This window comes from Miscanthus floridulus, unplaced genomic scaffold (genome assembly GCF_019320115.1).
Source record: "Miscanthus floridulus cultivar M001 unplaced genomic scaffold, ASM1932011v1 os_2465, whole genome shotgun sequence".
Taxonomy (NCBI): Eukaryota; Viridiplantae; Streptophyta; class Magnoliopsida; order Poales; family Poaceae; genus Miscanthus; species Miscanthus floridulus.
The window spans coordinates 1-21,945 of NW_027098312.1; the positions used below are offsets into that span (position 1 = coordinate 1).

At 49.1% G+C, this 21,945-nt stretch overlaps 1 protein-coding gene and 1 non-coding gene across 2 annotated transcripts; one reads left to right on the forward strand and one right to left on the reverse strand.

The window, feature by feature from the left end:
* Positions 1–156: 156 nt before the first annotated feature.
* On the forward strand, positions 157–1,045 carry LOC136534980 (homeobox protein knotted-1-like 5). The gene is made up of 2 exons (XM_066527325.1): positions 157–408; positions 525–1,045. The coding sequence occupies exons 1-2, from the start codon at positions 163–165 to the stop codon at positions 717–719; spliced, it is 441 nt and encodes a 146-aa protein (XP_066383422.1). The 5' UTR covers positions 157–162; the 3' UTR covers positions 720–1,045.
* Positions 1,046–7,405: 6,360 nt separating this feature from the next.
* LOC136534982 (U5 spliceosomal RNA) lies at positions 7,406–7,524 on the reverse strand. Its single transcript, XR_010778893.1, has one exon. It is a non-coding gene; the product is annotated as a U5 spliceosomal RNA (small nuclear RNA).
* Positions 7,525–21,945: the final 14,421 nt, after the last annotated feature.

Below are 21,945 nucleotides of genomic sequence, written 5' to 3' on the forward strand. Positions count from 1 at the left end.
TGGCATCTTGTCTCACTGTTTTGCATTAGTCTCATGTAATCCAATCTGCTGTCCAACTGTCCTAATTTTTTTTTTATGATGCCCATTCCACCATATTCTGCCTATCATTTCCATTATGTTGAAAACTGCAATCTGATTTGGAATTTTTTGCATCAAGATGAAATGGTGGGGTCTTCTGAGGACAAACCAAGCTCAGGAGACACAGACGCGACGGACCTGGGTCAGGAGCACAGCTCACGGTTGGCTGACCGTGAGCTCAAGGAGATGCTGCTGAAGAAGTACAGCGGCCGTCTCAGCCGGCTGCGGTCCGAGTTCCTGAAGAAGAGGAAGAAAGGGAAGCTACCAAAGGATGCTCGGTCGGCGCTGATGGACTGGTGGAACACGCATTACCGCTGGCCGTACCCTACGGTAACATCCTGACAACACACACCTTTGATCTTTCCTTGCCCAAATGTCAAATCTGTGATCAGCATTGCTCAAATGTCAATATCTTGGGGATGATATTGATACGGTGGCGTTTGCAGGAAGAGGATAAGGTGAGGCTGGCGGCAATGACTGGGCTGGACCCGAAACAGATAAACAACTGGTTCATCAACCAGCGGAAGCGGCACTGGAAGCCATCGGAGGACATGCGGTTCGCGCTCATGGAGGGCGTCACCGGAGGCGGATCATCCTCCGGGACGACGCTGTACTTCGACACGGGCACGATCGGGCCGTGATCGACTCTCTGACGACACTAGTTTCGGCAGGCGAAAGATACACATTTACTGGGCAAATAGTGTTTGCATTGCAGTTGAACTGCACTGCACTGCACCGCGCCGCCAATGGGGTAATTGTTGGTTGATATGGAGATTAGTCACATGATGAACCAATAACCGCTGTCATTTTGTCGGATTTATTGTGTATATGGGCGACAACGTGTCGGTACACTGCACATAGTATGTAGTACTGCTACAAGGGAGTTGCTGTCCAGTCCAGATGGCCTGTAAAGACTCTGTCTGAAAGTACCATAACAATTATGAGCTTGTTGGCTTTTTTTGGTTTCAGCCAGGGATTATTAGCCAGCTAACAGTGTTTTTCTCTCACAAGAAAGCAGCATCAGCTGGGTTTGTCAGCCCAGAAACCAATCAGCGAACAGGTTGTATAACATGAATTGTTTAGAGTAAATTGCAAGGCCGATCCTTAAAGTTGGCGGGTTTCGTCAAGGTCCCCAAACTACGAAATAACACGTTTGGTTCTCTAATTTATTTAAGTGATCTCATCCAGGTCCAAATAGACACGAGGATGGTTGAAGCTGACGTGGTCGTCCATGTGGACATGATTTAAGCGTGGACATGGTGGTATGGGGGCAGCAGAGGCGGCGGACGGCGGCTGGCTTGGCCATCGCGTCGCGCGGCCATGTCGTCGTCGAAGCGGTGGACGTCCTCCAGCACGGAGCTGCCGGCCGGTTGTCGCCGCTCCCCGCCTCCGCGCTCTCGCCAGTCCGCCAGAGTGCTCGGCGCTCAGTCTCCCATCGGAACCAGCCACAACATCCCCCGTCGCCGTCTCGATCGCTCGCACGTTCTGGCCATCCTCCTCCACCGGCAACAGAGTGGCAAGAGCAAGGCCCCGCTGCACCGTCGTCTCCCTTGTCCTCTGCGCCACCACCGCCTCCGTCAACGTCCTTGGCCACGCTCGCGGACCACCTCATCAGAGATGATGCGCCACGGGCTCTCTCCCGACACTGCAGCTGCACCGAGCTCCCGCGCTTCGCCGACGCGGACGCGGAGGCCAGGATATCGGGAAGCCGCAGGGACGAAGGGCGACTCTGGCCACGCGTTCGGCCGCTCCATGCGCTTCCTCCTGTCCACGAGGCCTGTGGGCGTGACGCTCACGCCGGCCGCGTCGCGCCGTCAGACCTCCGTAGGCTCGCCAACGCAGCGTCCCTGGACGCCGCCGCCGACGTCTCCAACTCCGGCTCGGGTGCAGCGACGCCTCTAGGGGCTCCGCCACCACCACGCCGACGGCCTCCACCAGCCGCACTCTCCGTTGCTCCCCCGCGCACGGGCTCCGTCTGCCTGCTCGGATCGAGCAACACGCAGTGGGCTCTCTCGCCCACCGTCCGTCCAGCCTTCCGACGCGAGCCATCATGGTCCCACCATGCAACCGTTGGGGCGCGCGTTGGGCACGACCTTCGACCAGTTCCTCGATGAAGCCAGCGGCAACGTCACCTTCTCCACCGACCCCAACATCCGCGATGCCAATGGCAGGGCGCTGGACTCAGTCGCGTGTTTGACCAGGCGAGCAGCTGCTCTGGAAGGTCATGCTCGCCAACTTCATCACCAGCGTCATGGGCCGCGTGCAGTTCCAGTTTGACGCCGATGGGATTGGCGCTGGAAGGCGGTGGCAGTGGCGGCAGCGTCGGGTGCGCGAGCGCGGCGGCCCGGGACCGCGCCGGACACTGCTTTCCCGTGAGGTCCAGCCACACCTCACCGCGAGGAGCGCGGCCAGCGCCGTGATGCTCAGCGGCCCGGAGAAGGAGTTGTTGCGCGCCGCGACGAACAGCGATGGCGGCAGCGTCCCCGGTGCGCCGAGAAGCCAGCCCGACAGCGCGTTGCCACTCACATCGAGGTGGACCAGCGAGCGCATTGCGCCCAGCCTCAGTCGGGCCCCCCGCGAGCGCGTTTGCTGCAGCGTCGAGCCGCGTCAGGGCGCCCAGGAGCGCCAGCGGGCGGTACCCCATCGAGAAGCCGTTGCGGAAGAGGTAGAGCTCTTGCAGGCGTGGAGGAGGCGGTGAACATGGGCCCCGGGATGGCGCCGGAGAAGGCATGCCGAGAGGTCGAGGATGCGGAGGCTCGGCGGCAGCTGGACCCCGCGGGGAGCCAGCCGTGGAACGGTTTGTCGGCGAGGGACAGCGAGCGACGAAGGGGAGCAAGGACAGAAGGGCCGCGGGAAGCGCACCAGAGTAACCCGCGGGGTCGAGCGTGACGCCGGTGACGTGGAGGTAGGAGGAGTTGGTTGCGTCGACGGGGCGGGCCAGCGTGGCCTGAGCCAGCGGGAGGCGCAGTTTCGTGTCCATGGCGGCGTCATTCGTCATTGCTGGCGACGAGAGCACTCGTGCAGCATGGCTATGGCAGAGCGACAGCGAGGCACGACCGCGGATGCTTCTACTACCTAGGGTGACCCGAATTGAGAGAGAGAGGCAGGGCAGAGCGATATCGAGGGAGGACGACCACGCGCGAGCATGCGTCCGGCGGCCATGGGGGTGTCGCTCTGAGATTTGGCCCGAGGGGCCTCTATCTTGGATGAGCAGTGGTGCAATCTGGTGGAGAGGATGGAGAAGACCTTGACACAGCTGGAGCGGAGGGAACCAGACAATGGCGAGACGACGACGTCCGTGCGCTAGCGTCCTCCTCCGGCTCCGTGCGCCAACAACTACACGGCACGCCAAATCATGTTCACGTGGACCACGTCAGCTTCTAACACTCCTCGCGTCTAACTTGGACCTAGATGAGATCACTTAAATACATTAGAGAGCTAAACGTGCAATTTCGTAGTTTAGGAACCCAGATGAAACCCTCCCAATACTTTGAGGTCTAGCCGTGTAATTTACTCTATCCTTCTTATCCTCTTAAGTCTGTTCTGGCCAACGATCGACACGAAGACGGCGTAGCAGATCAAGAAAACGGCAGCTCTCTGCTCCGATCCGGTCGTCGCATACATATCCAAGACGCCGCAGCAGCACAAATTTCTTTCTCACCAACGCTTGCAGTTGCAGCCAAGTTGGGCACAGCAGGAGAGCGACAGCATCAGATACTTGCACACAGAAAACACTGCATTCGTCACTGTCTCATTGCATACAGGAAGTAGTAACGAAATCCATTGCTGCAAGTAATATTATATTTCTGTCACTTCTGATTCTCAATTACTCCCAGTAATTTTCAGATGTAAAACTGGGTGATCAATATGCATACAGGTAGTGACGAAGCAGAAAAAAATTTAGGAGGGGCTGAACAAAAGAATAGAGGTTTTTTTATCTTCTCTTAACCTTAGCCTTTCCTATCTAATACATATATGCATATAAAATTTTAAGGGAAGACTTAGAGGGGCTCCACGTGCCCAGGATCGGTAGGGGGCTAGAGCCCCCCAGCCCCACGCTGGCTCCGTCGCTGCATACAGGCAATTAAACAATTGAGTAAATTACACGACCGGTCCTTAAAGTATTGGGAGGGTTTCATCTGGGTCTAAACTACGAAATCGCACGTTTGACTCTCTAATGTATTCAAGTGATCTCATCTACGTCCAAGTTAGACACGAGGAGTGTTAGAAGCTAACGTGGTCGTCCATGTGGACATGATTTGGCGTGCTGTGCAGCTGCTGGCGCACGGAGCCGGAGGAGGACGCTGGCGCACGGACGCCGTCGTCTCGCCATTGTCTGGTTCCCCTCCACTCCAGCTGTGCCAAGGCCTTCTCCCCCTCTCCACCAGATTCGCCGCTGCTCATCCAAGGTAGAGGCCCCTCAGGCCAAATCTCAGAGCGAGGATAGCCGCCATGGCGGCGGACGCATGCTGCGCGTGGTCGTCCTCCCTCGATCTCGATCTGCCCTGCCTCTCTCTCTCTCGATTCGGGGTCACCCTAGGCAGTAGAAGCATCCGTGGTCGCGCCTCGCTGTCGCTCTGCCATAGCCGTGCTGCACGAGTGCTCTCGTCGCCAGCAATGACGAATGACGCCGCCATGGACAAGCTACTGCGCCTCCCGTGGCTCAGGCCACGCTGGCCCGCGTCGACGTCAACGCAACCAACTCCTCCTACCTCCGCGTCACCGGCGCCGCGCTCGACCCCGTGGGTTACTCTGGTGCGCCCCACGGCCCTTCTGTCCCGCTCCCCTTCCTCGCGTCGCTGTCCCTTGCCGACAACGGTTCCACGGCGAGCTCCCCGGGGGGTCCCGCTGCCGCCGAGCCTCCGCATCCTCGACCTCTTTGGCAACGCCTCCTCTAGCACCATCCTGGGGTCCCTGTTCACCGCCTCCTCCACGCTGCAGGAGCTCTACCTCTCCCGCAACGGCTTCTTCGGCGGTGTCTCTCGGGTGGCCGCGGGGCGGGTGGTACCGCCGCAGTTGGCGCTCCTAAGCGCCCTGATGCAGCCGAGCTGCAGCACAACGCGCTCGCGGGGCCCCTGCTGAGGCTGGGCGCAATGCGCTCGCTGGTCCACCTCGATGTGAGCAGCAACACGCTGTCGGGCTCGTTGCTCGGCACATCGGGGACGCTGCCGCCATCGCTCTGGTTCATCGCGGCGCGCAACAACTCCTTCTCCAGGCCGCTGAGCGTCGCGACACTGGCCGCGCTGCTCGCGGTGGGGTGCTGGACCTCATAGGCAACGCGGTGTCCGGCGCGGTCCCGAGCGCCGCGCTCACGCACCCGGCGCTGCCGTCGCCTTCCAGCGCTGCCGCCGCCTTCCAGCGCCATTCCCATCAGCGTCGAACTAGAACTGCACGCGACCCATGACGCTGGTGAAGTTGAGAGCATGACCTTCCAGAGCAGCTGCTCGCCTGGTCAAACAGGGGCTGAGTCCCAGCACCCTGCCGTTGGCATCGTGGATGTTGGGGTCGGTGGAGAAGGTGACGTTGCCACCAACTTCGTCGAGGAACTGGTTCGAAGGTCGCTCCCAATGCGCGCCCAACGGCTGCATGTTGGACCTGATGGCTCGCGTCAGAAGGCTGGATGGACGCGGTGGGCGAGAGCGTGGCTTGGCGGACGGAGCCCGTGCGCGGGAGCAACAGAGAGTGCGGCTTGGTGGAGGCCGTCCTCGGCGTGGTGGTGGCGGAGCCCCTGGAGGCGTCGCTGCACTCCAAGCCAGAGCTGGCGACGTCGGCGACGACGTCCAGGGGCGCTACGTTGGTGAGCCTACGGAGGTCTAACGGCGCGACGCGGCCCGGCGTGAGCGTCACGCCCGCAGGCCTCGTGGACGGGAGGAAGCGCATGGAGCGGCCAAATGGGGTGGCCGGCGCCGCCCTTCATCCCCGACGGCTTCCTGATCTTCCTGGCCTCCGTGTCCACGTCGGCGAAGCGCGGGAGCTTGGTGGCAGCTGCGTTGTCGGGAGAGAGCCCGTGGTGCGTCATCTCTGATGAGGTGGTCCACGAGTGTGGCCACGGATGTGGACGGCGACGAAAGTGGCTCAGAGGACAAGGGAGACGGCGGTGCAGGCGGGGCCTTGCTCTTGCCACTCTTGTTGCCGGTGGAGGAGGATGGCCAGAGCGTGCGAGTGATCGAGACGGCGACGGGGGATGTTGTTGTAGCTGGTTCTGATCGTGAGACTGAGCGTCGAACACTCTGGCGGACTGGCGAGGAGCGCGGAGGCGGGGAGCGTCGACAACCGGCCTGGCAGCTCTGTGCCAGAGGAGGACGTCCACCGCTTCGACGACGACATGGCCGCGCGAAGCGGTGGCCAAGCCAGCCGCCTCTGCTGCCCCATACGCCATGTCCACGCTTAAATCATGTCCACGTGGACGACCACGTTAACTTCTAACCCTCCTCGTGTCTATTTTGGTCCTAGATTAGATCACTTAAATACATTAGGGAACCAAACATGCGATTTCGTAGTTTGGGGACCAAGACGAAACCCGCACAATACTTTAAGGACCGGCCGTGCAATTTACTCAGAAGGATATCACGTGTTTGCTCTGGATTTCGTTGACAACGACTTGTTCCGGTTCTAGGGTTTGACGAGGCACTCAAGATGGATCGGGCTTTAGGATAATTGTGAAATGGAATCCGTGCTAGGCCCAGAAAGAACTGGGCCTTGAACTGGCCTAAAAAGATACTGCTAGTATCTAATTTTGGGCCCATGAACCAGAAATTGCATGGCCCCAGGCCCAATGTGCGCTGTATGTACGAACCATGCTAATGTTCACTGTTTCAGTCAAACAAGCTTTTCACATTTCTGAATTAGTGTTCGGTCCTTCCTCTATTTATTCTGTGAGATGTTGTTTCGGCATTTTCAATAAGTGTTCGGTCCTTCCTGTTAATCTAGTGAGCTGTTGCTTCAGCGTTTCCTTCTCAAGGAGAGTAACACTTACTGAGCACAATGCCACACATTCTGCTTGTCTCCTTCCAAAACTAACATATTACAAATTACAGCAAGGAAAAATAACAACAATAATATACTAAAAGTAAATTGGAACCTTATTGCAACAACAGATAATTTATACTAAATATAAATATAAATATATTATTATAATTTATATAAATTATAAAAACTAGAAAAATATCATTATTCATATAATAATACAACAATAAATTAATAAATAAGTAAATAAAATTAATTGTAAATCCTATAATTATAATTAACTATATAATATAATACAATATAAATATGAAATAAATATTTTTATTACTATAAAAAATAAATATTCAACTTAATTTGTTGGGCCCCTCCTGAAAGAGGTGGACCCTCTAAAATTTAGCGTATGCTGCTTGTTGCCACATGCACATGGTATTCTTTAGTAAAAGGCGAAAGAATAGTTCGCTGTGTGCTCACCACGCAGATACGTGCTATATATATTTGGCCAGCTGGGCCAGGCACGTTGGCCGCTCCGGGCACAGCACTGAAAAGCACGGCACGACACGGCCGTAGTGCCATGCCTGGGCCGCAATGTCGGCCCGTAGTGCCGACCCAGGCACGGCACGGCTAAATAGGCCAGCACGGCCTCGGCACGGCTCTCCCCCCTCTGCTGCCAGCTGTTGATGCCTCCGCCCCCACCCCCGCTCCTCCCTGACCGTTGGATTTGCAGTTGGATGCCCGTAGTAGTATATAGCAAGTGAAGAGTCGAGATGGCAGACTAGAGGGGGGGTGAATAGTCTTTTCTAAAATTAATCGTGTCGGCTAACCAAAACAAGTACGGAATTATAACTATCGGTCTAGCCAAGACTATACCCCTCTAACTATGTTCTCTAGCACCTTTCAAAGATACTAATCAAGCAATAAAGGTGCCGGGCTAGTTAGAGCTCTCCTAACCAATTCTAGAAGCAAGGTCACACAAACCTATGCCACTAGTACTTTAAGCAACAAGGGAGCTCCTACACATGCTAGTAAGCAAAAGCACAAAGCCAACTAAGCTCACTAGCAATGCTCAATAACAAGGCAACCAATGCCAAATTAGAGAGCGCAATTACTTAGTTACACAAACTAAGTAATGTGACTAACAAGGTTACACAAACCAAATTAGCCATGCAAGGGAGCTACTTCTATGCTACACAAGCATAAAGGTAACTAGCAAGCTACACAAGCTAACTAATTACTAAAAGCAACAACACAAGCTTAATGTATATGAAAGTAAAACGCAAGCTTGTGTAACAGGGGATGCAAACCAACGGGAAAGAACAAGGTAGACACGATGAATTTTTCTCTCGAGGTTCACGTGTTTGCCAACACGCTAGTCCCCGTTGTGTCGACCGCTCACTTGGTGGTTTGGCGGCTAATTAGCTTCACCCGCTTAAGCCCGCACGTCGGGCGCCGCAAGAACCTACCCCTTGAGTGAGGGTAGCTTAATGACACGCTTTACTAAAGTTGCTCTTCGCGACTCCCGCGGGGTGAGCACAATGCCCCTCACAAAGCACTTCTCTGGAGCGCCGCACAAGCTTCTTGCGGGCTTCGACGGAGACCACCACCAAGCCATCTAGGAGGTGGCAACCTCTAAGAGTAACAAGCACCACCAGCTTGCAACTCGATCACCTAGTGCCACTCGATGCAACCTCACGATGCAATCGCACTAGAATCGCTCACTCACACAATCGAATGATCACCATCAAGTATGTGTGAGATGGAGGGCTCCTAAGCACTCTTAAGCATGGACACAAAGTCCCCCAAGGTGCTCAGCCCCAGCCATAGCCGAAGGCCACTTCTATTTATAGCCCCAAGGGCTAAACTAGCCGTTATCCCTTCACTAGGCAACTGTCGGGTCAACCGGACGCTCTGGTCGTGTTGACCGGACGCTGGACCTCAACGTCCGGTCGCCCAATGACAGCCACGTGTCACCTGCGTTCAACGGCATTCTTCTGATCTCAACGGTCATCTTCTGACCGGACACAGTAGCTTCAACTGACCGGACGCTGGACCCTCAGCGTCTGGTCGTTTACAGTAAGGTATCGGCCTTGACCGGATGCGTCTGGTCACACGTGATCGGACACAGCCCAGTGTCCGATCATACACCAGCTCCTGCGTCACCATGCGTCAGCCTGACCAGACGTGCCCTGCCAGCGTCCGGTCACTTCCAGTGCCAGCGTCCGGTGCACTCTGTGAGACCCTCTTTTCTGTGTAGGGCGCTGGTGGCACCGTCGGACTGTCCGCACTCTATGGGCGGACACTCCGCCGGTGGAGTTTCTTCACCAAGTTGATTCACATCAACTCCAACTCCATCTCCTTTGTAAATGTGCCAACACCACCAAGTGTACACCACCATGTGTATGTATATTAGCTTTTCACAAACATTTCCCAACGAATGTTAGCCACTCAACTTGCCACGCCACTCGATCCTAGCGACGATGCAAAGTTAGATCACTCGAGTGGCACTAGATGACCGATATGCAAATAAGTTTGCTCCTCTTGATAGTACAACCATCTATCCTAAACCCGGTCATAAACTTCTCTACACACCTATGACCGGTGAAATGAAATGCCCTAGGTTATACCTTTGCCTTGCGCATTCCATTTCATCTCCTCCAACGTCGATGCAACACATGCACCAACACGATCAACAATGATATGATCCACTTCATATCATCACGTGATCATATTGGTTCATCGATCTTGACTTTACTTGCTCTTCACCATTGCCATCGTCCATCGGCACCAAGTATTGCTCAAGCTTCACCGCCACGCGGTCCATCACTCCAAAGCCTTCGACTTGCCCTTCATGCTTGCAACCGGTCCATCAAGCCAAGTCTTGTCTTAATCTTCTCCACCTTGATCACATGACTCAATGTCATGTCTCATGTGCATTTAAGCTCCTTCATCATCACATGTGTGAGCTTTGCAACATCTCCAAGCCATTTTCACCTTCATGGCATATGTTGCTCACACACATGTACCTGTGGACTAATCACCTGTGTATCTCACATAAACACAATTAGTCCACTTAAGTTGTCACTCAATTACCAAAACCAAACAAGGACCTTTCAATCTCCCCGTTTTTGGTAATTAATGACAACTCTACAAAGATATGGAAATTAAGCTCTTTTGGATTCATGTTGCTTGCCCAAGCAATTTTACCATGTGAAAATGATTTTGGACAAGTACCACAAATCCGAAATGGTAGTATTAGCTCCCCCTACATATGTGCTAGAGTGTTTGACTTTAAGTTCACACATATGCATAGATTTTAATTGTGGGAGAGTAAATACTATCGAATGATGCTAAGGTGTATAGAATAAACCTTTGAAGCGTGTACCAATCGAAGTTGCACCTTTAAGTTCATCCTTAGCACCATGGTTAGCTAGACATTACTTGGCAATAAAAGCACTAGATACCTTGTGAGATCAACATTAAAAGCAAGGTACTAGCATTACTTGAAAAGTATACCAAGTGTCTAGCTATCATCCTATGCATGCTAGTTATCAAATCACCATTCAAGTTCTACAACTAGCATACACCACACAAGTATGCATATTAAATTTTAAAAGCTTATGCAATGCAAGCAAGCACATGAATATGCACATATCAAATGTAATCCATCAAAGTTCATGAGCTTGCTCCCCCTACTTGGCACATGAATATGCACATATCAAATGTAATCAATCAAAGTTCATGAGCTTCCTCCCCCTACTTGTGTGCTTCTCTTGTCCAAGAATTTTGATCCTTCTCTTTTCTCTAATGTTGCTCCCTCTTTGTCCATGTTCAACCTCTATTTCTTTTATATCTCATCTCTCCCATTGTACAATCTCTCCCCCATTCAATCAAGCTTTCATATCTTTGTACAATCTCTCCCCCTTTGTCATCAATTTCCATAAAAGGTGTGCTTCTCATTGATGCAAAGGTATGCATTTTGGGGTAGATGGTTGAGGCTTGAATCTTGCATTTTTTATGGACATCACTTGATTGTTGGAATGACACCACTTGAAGATACCACTTGTAACTTATGTAGGGCTTCTTGAGATAACACACATAGGATCTTTGATCTTGATATCAATTTGTGTGACACCTCCCCCTATGTGATAGCATGGGTCATCCATTTGATACACTTGAGCTCTTGTAGGTGAGGGATGCATTCTTCATTTGATGATCACTTAAAGTTGAGGATCACTTGTGGAACCATCGTCTTGCATGATTGATATTATGTATAGATACAATACCATTGTATGAAGTGAATACCATTTGAAATAATCTTCTAGTATAGAACCACTTGTTGGATTTATCAATAGAGACCATTTCTTGAACATTTGCTATCTTTATGAGTACCACTTATAAGATATCACTTGTGAGATGATCTAGACATCACTTATGAAATCTTGATGAAATACTTGAGTCTAGATACCGCTTAAACATACAAACTAGATATCCATTTGCATTGTTGTCTTGTGCTTGTACTCTTATCACTATCATGAGCTTCTATGATTTGACTTGAACTAAATTGATTTGCCTAAGCTTTCAAGTCCGGTTTGAACCAATGACAAGCTTCTTCACACCTCTTGCAAGGGTTATCTTGCCAATGTTGTACTTGTCACTTGGTAGCAATATCCAAATTAGATCAAGTACTTGGGATTACTAGCTCATGAACAAATTCATATACTAACCATAGATCAAGGTAATCATCCAAACAATAGTGGTAGGCTATGAATTTAAACATTTCATTTGTTATGCATGATCCTATGAAGCATGTACTATATGCACTAACCGCATACTAGTAAGGGATGAAATGATCATGCACATTACAATGATACCTTTGCTATGTTGGAGTAGAGGATAGTCACTAGATTCCAATTCATTACTCCAATAGCAATGTGAAGTCCAATTATAATCTTGGTGAAGACCAATAGATACCATGTGAATTTCATTCTTCACCCATATGAAATGAATACCACTTATGATCAAGTGCACTTTCTTGTTGTGGTTGACTTGCTTTATCTTTTGATCTTTGCTTGCATGAGAGTATCAATTTGAGAATACCACTTGAAATATCATGACTAGCTCTCTTTTGGGTGTTGCTTGCTTTCTTGATCAACCCTTTTGATTTGCTTCAACTAAGCATCTCAAATATTTCTCGGATCATCACTTCCATGTTAGCCTTCCAAGTACCACACTTGGTTTACCTACACATAGGCGGCAAGCCCCTATACTAGGGAGAAGTGACCTCTTTCCAAGAATCATTCTTGATACTCACTTGAAAATGACTTGATTGATTGATCCAAGTGATGGACTTAACTTGATGAGTAACCTTGATTCCTTCTTTAAGTCCTTTCTTTCTTCTTGTTTAAGTCCTTTGCTTTCTACCAAATGATTTCCAATAGTTATTAGAACTTAACCTTCAACTTCATCTTGAGTTTGATCTTGATCTTCTAATTTGAGTACCAAATATGTGCAAAATACACTCTACAATCAAATGGCCTTGTACTCTTTTCTTGTCATGCTTCTAGATTATCTCAAAACAAAACTTAGGTACCTCAAACACTTGTAAACATGTTTTCAACTTGAGGACCTTTCAATCAAAGTGACTCTAGATCAATCCAATATTTGTCACTTTTCTGACAGATTTTGTACCTTTCAAAGAAATAAGCATATCCACCAAAGTACAAATCCAAATACCACGAAATTTGGTGGAGATGTTCTTTACTAAGTTATCTAGCAGTTGTAAAAATTTGAGCTTCATTTGACTTCTAGATTGCTGCCAAATTTCAATTCTTACACCACTGCTACATGCTGAAAACAGCTGCACTATAGCTGACAGAAACTACTCCAAAACCGAAGCATTTCTTATCCGATTCTTATGAAATTTGTACAGCATCTTATACCATAAGTCTAGAGCATGTACACGATTTTTATGCCAATCCAATAAGTTTTCAATACTCAAACATGGCTAAATTAACGGCTAGCTCAGATTTTGCAATATAGGACAGAATTTCAACAATTGAGCTATTCTTCATCAAATATGAATCAAACTTGAAGCTAAACTTGTTTGAATACTTCCATAAGACATATATCCATTCAAATCACTTACGAAATGTCATCTCATGAATTTATCCAACACAAATCAATCCAAACTTGATTACTAAGCAATTATCCATTCAATCAACTTTATAGCAAGCAACTTTACATAGTTATCCAATTCAATCAACTATATGCACCAAAATGAAATGATCAACAAGAGATATACCTTGGTTAGCTCATGATCATCCAACTAGCAAGCTTCAACTCAATTATTTGCAAGTCATCAAATATATCCAATGAATCACCACTACTTGAATATGACACTTGTATGTTGTAGCACTTGGACTTTACTCAATTTGTCATGGCAATTGGGATAATGATGTGCACTAAGCTTCATAACTTGATTCAACATATGATGAACAATGTGAGATCAACTTAATCAAGTCTCCAATGCCGATGGTACCTACAAACAATCATCCACCTTTTTGATGGTACCCAAACAAGTTTGGGTCCTCTCAAGTTAGGAGCAACATACTTAGGCATAGCCTTAGTATGAATAGCGGGATATTTTGCAATTGCAACCAATGAGGTACCATTGCCATCATTTCTAAGCATATTATTATCAACAATTGAAATAGGCTTAGAAATATCATCTAGGGGACATGAATGTGCCATGTGTCCCCTTTTCCCGGCATGAGTAGCACTTTCTCTTTGCTTAAGCCTTCTCTTCTTTGCTCATATGGTGCTTCTCATTGCCTTGCCTCTCATGAATTGCTTGAGCCTTCTTCTCAAGCTTGGTAGGACACTTAGAGGCAAAGTGTCCCATACTTCCACACTTGAAGCACTTGATGTGAGCATAATCTTCATTCTTGCTCATCATCTTGGCATCTTGAGTTTGCATTGGATGCCTTGCCTTTCCACCCCTTCTTGTTTTCTTCTTCTTTATCATCACATCACCACCATCTTCATGGTTGATCTTGATTTGAACTTGGGGTGTCTTCTCTTGCTCAACTTGTGGCTTTGGTTGAGTTTTTACTTGTTGCTTCACCAATTGCTTGGTTGGGCACATTGAGGTAAGATGACCCCAAGTGCGGCACTTGAAGCACTTGACATGCTTTAGCCTCTCTTCTTCTTTTATATTCTTGAGCTTCTCAATGTTAGGGCAACCATTTGCAAGGTGTCCCACTTCATAACATCGGTAGCACATGGTATGAGAGAGCTTTCTTTGTTGTAGCTTCTTCATCATTCTTTCTCTCTTTCTTTCACCCTTTGTCATCTTCTTCTTGAAGCCAAGGCCACACTTGTCACCATAGTTTCTTTGAGTCTTCAACATATGCTCAAAGGTGACTTTTGAGTTGTAGCACCTCTCTAACTTATTGCTCAATTTCTTCACTTCACTTTTGAGCTCAATGTTCTCCTTCAAAATGTTAGTCTCACAAGACATGGAAGTAGAACAAGCATCTATATGTGAAGAGCATGACATATCTAATAAATCATCACAAGAGGTGGATACATGCTTCTTGCCTACATCACAAGGGTTAGCAATAATATGTGATTGATCAATTGACCCATGTGATGAGCTCTCATTATTTTTAAGTTTCTTTGTAAACACTTTAATGAGAGAAGCATGTTGTTCTAATAATTCATCATGAGATGCAAGTAGTGTCTCATGATTTAATTTAAGCTCATCAAGTGAAGATTTATAAGCATTAAGTAATTTCTTATGTTCTTCACAAGAGTTCTTTAGAAATGAGTTTTCATTTTCTAATTCCAATGTTTTAGCTTTCTCATTTTCTAAAGACATGGTCATGCTAGCAAGTCTACTAACAAGCTCATCATATGAATCAACATGATCAACCACATTATCATTTGATACCTTAATGTCACCTTATGACATGAAGCAATGTGGTGATGTAGTTGGAGAGCTCGTAGTAGCATCTTCATCATGGCTTGAGCATGAACCATCATCACCATCAAGTGTGCATGGGGTAGCATCATCACTTACAACACTTGTGGCATCATCATCAACCTTGTCAAGTGAACTTGTAGTAGATCGATCATCATCATCATCACTTGACCATGAGGTGGAGCAATCTTCCACGATCACCGAATTGTGGTTATGCTCAACACACTCATGCACCTTCTTTTTGGGCTCATCCTCCTTGAATTTGCCATCATCCCATGTGGAGGAATCACTGAAGGTTTCCTTGATGGACTCCCATATCTCACAAGCGGTCCCCTTGTAGTTTACTTGCTTCATCAAATCAAAATGTAAAGCATCCAATAGAAAACAACAAGCATGTGCATCAAATTCATAGAGGACTCTTTGAGCTTTGGTTAGAGTTCTATGATCCAAGACATGGGTGAGACCACAAGTGACAACCCACCAAAATTTAGGTCCCTTTGCACGAAAATGATCAAGCATGTGATTTTTCCAAAGTGTAAAGTTTGTGCCATAAAAAATGTGTGCCTCACAAATATCAAGCCCATTAGACGCCATTCTCTCAGGTCGGTGAAGACCACAAATGAGAGACCGGGCTCCGATACCACTTGAACGGTCGAGATGGTGGACTAGAGGGGGGGGTGAATAGTCTTTTCTAAAATTAATCGTGTCGGCTAACCGAAACAAGTGCAGAATTATAACTATCGGTCTAGCTAAGACTATATCCCTCTAACTATGTTCTCTAGCACCTTTCAAAGATACTAATCAAGCAATAAAGGTGCCAGGCTAGTTAGAGCTCTCCTAACATATTCTAGAAGCAAGGTCACACAAACCTATGCCACTAGTACTTTAAGCAACAAGAGAGCTCCTACACATGCTAGTAAGCAAAAGCACAAAGCCAACTAAGCTCACTAGCAATGCTCAAAAACAAGGCAACCAATGCCAAATTAGAGAGCACAATTACTTAGCTATACAAACTAAGTAATGTGACCAACAAGGTTACACAAACCAAATTAGCCACGTAAGGGAGCTACTTTTATGCTACACAAGCATGAAGGTAACTAGCAAGCTACACAAGCTAACTAATTATAAAAGCAATAACACAAGCTTAATGTATATGAAAGTAAACGCAAGCTTGTGTAACGGGGATGCAAACTAATGGGAAGAACAAGGTTGACACGATGATTTTTCTCCCGAGGTTCACGTGTTTGCCAACACGCTAGTCCCCGTTGTGTCGACCGCTCACTTGGTGGTTCGGCGGCTAATTAGCATCACCCGCTAAGCCCACACATCGGGCGCCACAAGAACCTACCCCTTGAGTGAGGGTAGCTCAATGACACGTTTACTAAAGTTGCTCTTTGCGACTCCCATGGGGCGAGCACAATGCCCCTCACAAAGCACTTCTCCGAAGCGCCGCACAAGCTTCTTGCGGGCTTCGACGGAGACCACCACCAAGCCGTCTAGGAGGTGGCAACCTCCAAGAGTAATAAGCACCACTGGCTTGCAACTCGATCACCTAGTGCCACTCGATGCAACCTCATAATGCAATCGCACTAGAATCACTCACTCACACAATTGAATGATCACTATCAAGTATGTGTGAGATGAGGGCTCCTAAGCACTCTTAAGCATGAACACAAAGTCCCCCAAGGTGCTCAGCCCTAGCCATGGCCGAAGGCCACTTCTATTTATAGCCCCAAGGGCTAAACTAGCCGTTACCCCTTCACTGGGCAACAGTCGGGTCGACCGGACGCTCCGGTCGTGTTGACTGGATACTGGACCTCAGTGTTCGGTTGCCCGATGACAGCCACGTGTCACCTACGTTCAATGGCATTCTTCCGATCTCAATGGTCATCTTCTAACCAGATGTAGCAGCTTCAACTGACCGGACATTGGACCCTCAGCGTCCGGTCGTTTACAGTAAGGTACCGGCCTTGATCGGACGCGTCCAGTCGCACGTGATCGGACATAGCCCAGCGTCCGGTCATACTCTAGCTCCTGCGTCACCATGCGTCAGCCTGACCAGATGCGCCCTGCCAGCATCCGGTCACTTCCAGTGCCAGCGTCCGGTGCACTCTGTGAGACCCTCTTTTCTGTGTAGGGCGCTAGTGGCACCGTTGGACTATCCGCACTCTACGGGCGGACACTCCGCCGGTGGAGTTTCTTCACCAAGTTGATTCACATCAACTCCAACTCCATCTCCTTTGTAAATGTGCCAACACCACCAAGTGTACACCACCATGTGTATGTGTGTTAGCTTTTCACAATCATTTCCCAATGGATGTTAGCCACTCAACTTGCTACGCCACTCGATCCTAGCGACGATGCAAAAGTTAGATCACTCGAGTGGCACTAGATGACCGATATGCAAACAAGTTTGCTCCTCTTGATAGTATGGCCATCTATACTAAACCCGGTCATAAACTTCTCTACACACCTATGAGCGGTGAAATGAAATGCCCTAGGTTATACCTTTGCCTTGCGCATTCCATTTCATCTCCTCCAACGTCGATGCAACACATGCACCAACACGATCAACAATGATATGATCCACTTCATATCATCACATGATCATATTGGTTCATCGATCTTGACTTTACTTGCTCTTCACCGTTGCCATCGTCCATCGGCGCCAAGTCTTGCTCAAGCTTCACCGCCACGCGGTCCATCACTCCAAAGCCTTCGACTTGCCCTTCAATCTTGCAACCGGTCCATCAAGCCAAGTCTTGTCTTGATCTTCTCCACCTTGATCACATGACTCAATGTCATGTCTCATGTGCATTTAAGCTCCTTCATCATCACATGTGTGAGCTTTGCAACATCTCCAAGCCATTTTCACCTTCATGGCATATGTTGCTCACACACATGTACCTGTGGACTAATCACATGTGTATCTCACATAAACACAATTAGTCCACTTAAGTTGTCACTCAATTACCAAAACCTAAACAATGACCTTTCAGCAAGTCGTCGCCAGTCTCCCCTAACCCTAATTCATTCCTCACCGCTGCTCTCTCTCTCTCCTATCTCGCTCTCCTCTCTACGACTCTACCTCTTTCCCTCTCCTCTCTCGGCATCAGGCTCCTCTCTTCTTCTCCTCCTCCGATAAGCCAATGCAGGCCGGCACTAGCACACGGCATGCCTAAGTATACCCCCACTTGATCTTGCATCATTGATGTAGGCTCATCCTCTCCTTGTCGTCCACCTCATCATCTCTGTCATCATCATCGACCTGGCTAGACGGCGGAAGCTCTGGTGCTCCGGATTTCGGGTAAGATCCGTTGCCCTCTCGATCTCTCTATCTCCCCTGCCTAACTTGGCCTTTGATTTGTTCTAGATCTACATCGACGCTGGATCCGTTGAGGAACTAGAGGGCCAGATTCATCCTTTGTCGACGATGTCGGCGATTCTGGTGCTCCGACTACGAAGGTAAGAGTGAACCCTAACCCTAACCTGCTAACCCTAACCCTAACCCTAACCTACTAACCCTAACCCTAGATCTGTACTAATACTATATTTTTTGTAGCCGTTGAGGAACCAGGCATCGGCCGGTGACGATGGTCGGCTCATCTGATGACACGGTTGAGGAGGTCGGTGCCAACGATGAGAGGCAGATGTGCGGGCTGGCCAGAGATGACGATGAGGATGGCCTGCACGAGGACGTTGCGGAGCTGTTCAGCCATAGCGTTGAGGCTCCCATCAATGTCGGCGGCGATGATCAAGAAGCTAGGGGAGGAAATGAGGAGGAAGACGATGAGAACAACACCAAGCGCTCATGTCCCTCTACCTCGGCCGTGTGGCTCGACTTCAAGAAGCTCTTCAAAAAAGGGCCCAAAGGTAGAAGATCGGGTATGGCGCTAAGTGCATCCATTGCCATAAATAATACTCTGCTCTCTCTAGTGGTGGCACTGGTCACCTCTGTCGTTGTAGGGATAAATGCGTTAAGTGGCGTGAGAAAACTCGCATGTCTCAGTCCTAGATCTCTTTTAATCCTGATGGTAGTATGCGTAATTGGGATTACTGTCCTATGGTTGCTCGTACTGAACTAGGTTCGATTACTTGCTAGGCTAGATGTTCCTACCAATATAGGTGAAACTGATGCATTTGAAGAGTACATTAGAACTGCTGATAACCCTAAATAGGTTTCTGTCTCTAAGCAAACCATCACTAGAGACAGTGAAATTCTTTACTGATCGTAAGGCTAAGCTTGTTGAGACTCTTAGTTCTTCTACTGTTAATTGTGTGTGTTTGACCTCTGACATTTAGTCTGGTAATGCCAAAGAGGACTACCTTAGTGTCGTTGCTCATTATATAAACTCTGATTGGTAACAAGAGAAGAGGATGCTTGGTCTTATGCTTATTGATGTGTCCCACAATGGACAAAACATTGCTGACTATGTTATATCTGTGCTTGTTGATTATGGTTTGACTGAAAAGGTGTTTGCTGTTACTTTAGACAATGCATCATTTAATGTTTCTACCATGTGTATACTTAGACCTGTACTATCTAAATATCCTGGTATTGAGGTTGTAGATGATTCTGTTGAATTAGACAATGCATCATCTGGTAATGTAGTTAATACTATGTTCTTACATCAGCGCTGTGTATAACATATTATCAATCTGATTGTTAAGGAGGCCCTTGAAACTCTTAAGCCTTTGATTGAAACATTTAGAACTGCAATATCCTTTTTAAACTCATCTAACTAGAGAATTGCTGCATATAAAAGTTACTACATTGCCACTGGTGTTAGGCCTAGAAAATTTTAGTTTGGACATGGAGGTAAGGTGCAATTCTACATATCTAATGCTTAAGCATTTGTTTCCTCATAAGACCCCTTTCACTACTTTCATGCATGCTCACTATCCGAGGACTGAAGGTGGTCAGTTGCTTTCAACTGATGAACATTGGGCTATTGTAGAAAAAGTGCTAACATTTCTTAAACTGTTTTATGATTCTACAGTTGCATTGTCTGGTGTGTACTATCCTACATCTTCCACTTATTATTCATTATCTAGTTAAGATTGCTATACACCTGAAAAATTAAGGTAATGACACTCACCTCAGACCTGTGGTTAAACACTATGATAGACAATATAATAAATATTGGAGGGACATACCTTTACTTTATTCTTTTGCATTTATCTTGGACCCTAGAGCTAAAATGAAAGGTTTCAGTAGAATTCTGAGGAGGTTGGGTAGCCTTACCAATATATATTATACTGTATACCAGGTTGGCACTAGAGCTAGACTTACTGATGTTTACAATAAGTATGAGGAGAAATAGGATTAAGTCCACTTTTGACCCCTCTACTATCATGTTGGTCTAATTTTGACCCCCAACTACAAAAACGTCTGGTTCAGGCACTGGAACTTTCAAAACCGTTTAGTTTTAGCACCTCGGCGCGATTGAGGCGATTTACAGCTGATGTGTGCCTAGTTTTGACCTGCCACATGCTGACATTGACCGCCACGTGGCACGGCCAACGGGTCAAAACAGGAGCCGCGGCGGGCGTGTAGCCTCCAGCCAAAGCACATGTGGGTGAGCAGCGAGAACACAGCGGACTGGAGGCACTCCACGACAAGCACTACGCCCCCGCCGTCCTTGCTTCGGTGCTCGAGGTCAGAAACCAGGGCCGCCAAAGCTCGTCATCGAGCCAGGGCGAAGCGACGGGCTGAATACGCCGGAGGTTGAGGTTCCGCCACAGCGAGCGCTAGAGCGGGCTGTATGGTGCGGAGCTATGGTGCTCTGGCCGCTATTGAGCATGCTGGAAGGGCGCGATGGCCGACGGCCGGCTGGCGAGCTGGGGCCCACGCTGGACGAGCACGCGGTGGGTGACTGCCCCGGCCAGACACGAAGACAGTGGGGCGTGGGGAGAGGAAGTGCAGCGTGAGGACGGGGCCGTGCCAGGCGGTGCAGCTCTCGGATGGCCGGCTCAAGGCGGTTGCGTGCACGCACGAGCCAGAGGAGCGAGCCCATGATTGCGTAGTTGTACGGACACTGATGCTTGATACTGCAATCCTAGGGTGGTGCAGGGGAAGACGACGATGGCGTGCACCAGTACGTGGCTTGAGGTGCCTACGGCCACGGTGGTGGCGCTGCACCGGTGCCGCCTTGAGCGGTCCGAGCAGGATGGCGCTGCCATGGCTGGCACCCAACTGGGCACTGGCTCATCGCGCTCGCGTAGGTGGCCTACGTGACGCGCCGCTACATAGATATTAATTGGATGGAAAATTCGTCAAGGCTCAAGCCACCGCCATCCAATTACTCGTACTCACTGGTGCCTTAGGTCCCTATATAGCCCTCGGACGAAACTACAACTGAGAATCATCCACCAGGGCACTCGGACGAAGCGTTGCCGTCACCGCCATCCGCCATGAACACTGAACTAAGCTCGGCCATGGCGTCGGTGCGAGCTGAACAGGCGAGCAGGGAATCGGGGTGTAGCAGCCAGTGACCGAGAAGGGAGAGCAGGGAATCGGGGTGAGTACAGCATTCAACGGCGTGGGCGTCGTCTTTAGTCTTCTCCTCCATGCTCCAAATAGAGGGTAAAAGAGGAGCAGAGCAAGGAGAGCAGAGCAGAGTTGACGGTAGGAGCTTTGGCTCAGCGGTTTGGCTCCAGCGGGAGTCCTCGTCCGTGCGGCCGTTGCGGCAAGTCAAGGCATGGGCGGCTCCGGTGATGCTCAGCTCTAGTACGGTGACCGGCGGCAGCGAGGTCAGGAAACAGCTCCGACGGCATGGCTTCGGCGAGCATGGGCGTGAAGTGCTCGGCGGCTTCGAGCTCCGACGGTGGTAGGGATGGGCGAGCTCCGCGGGCGGCCCTAGTGACGACCGTGCACGAGCTCCGCATGCAATGGTGCGACCGCGGCGAACCGGGGCGGATGC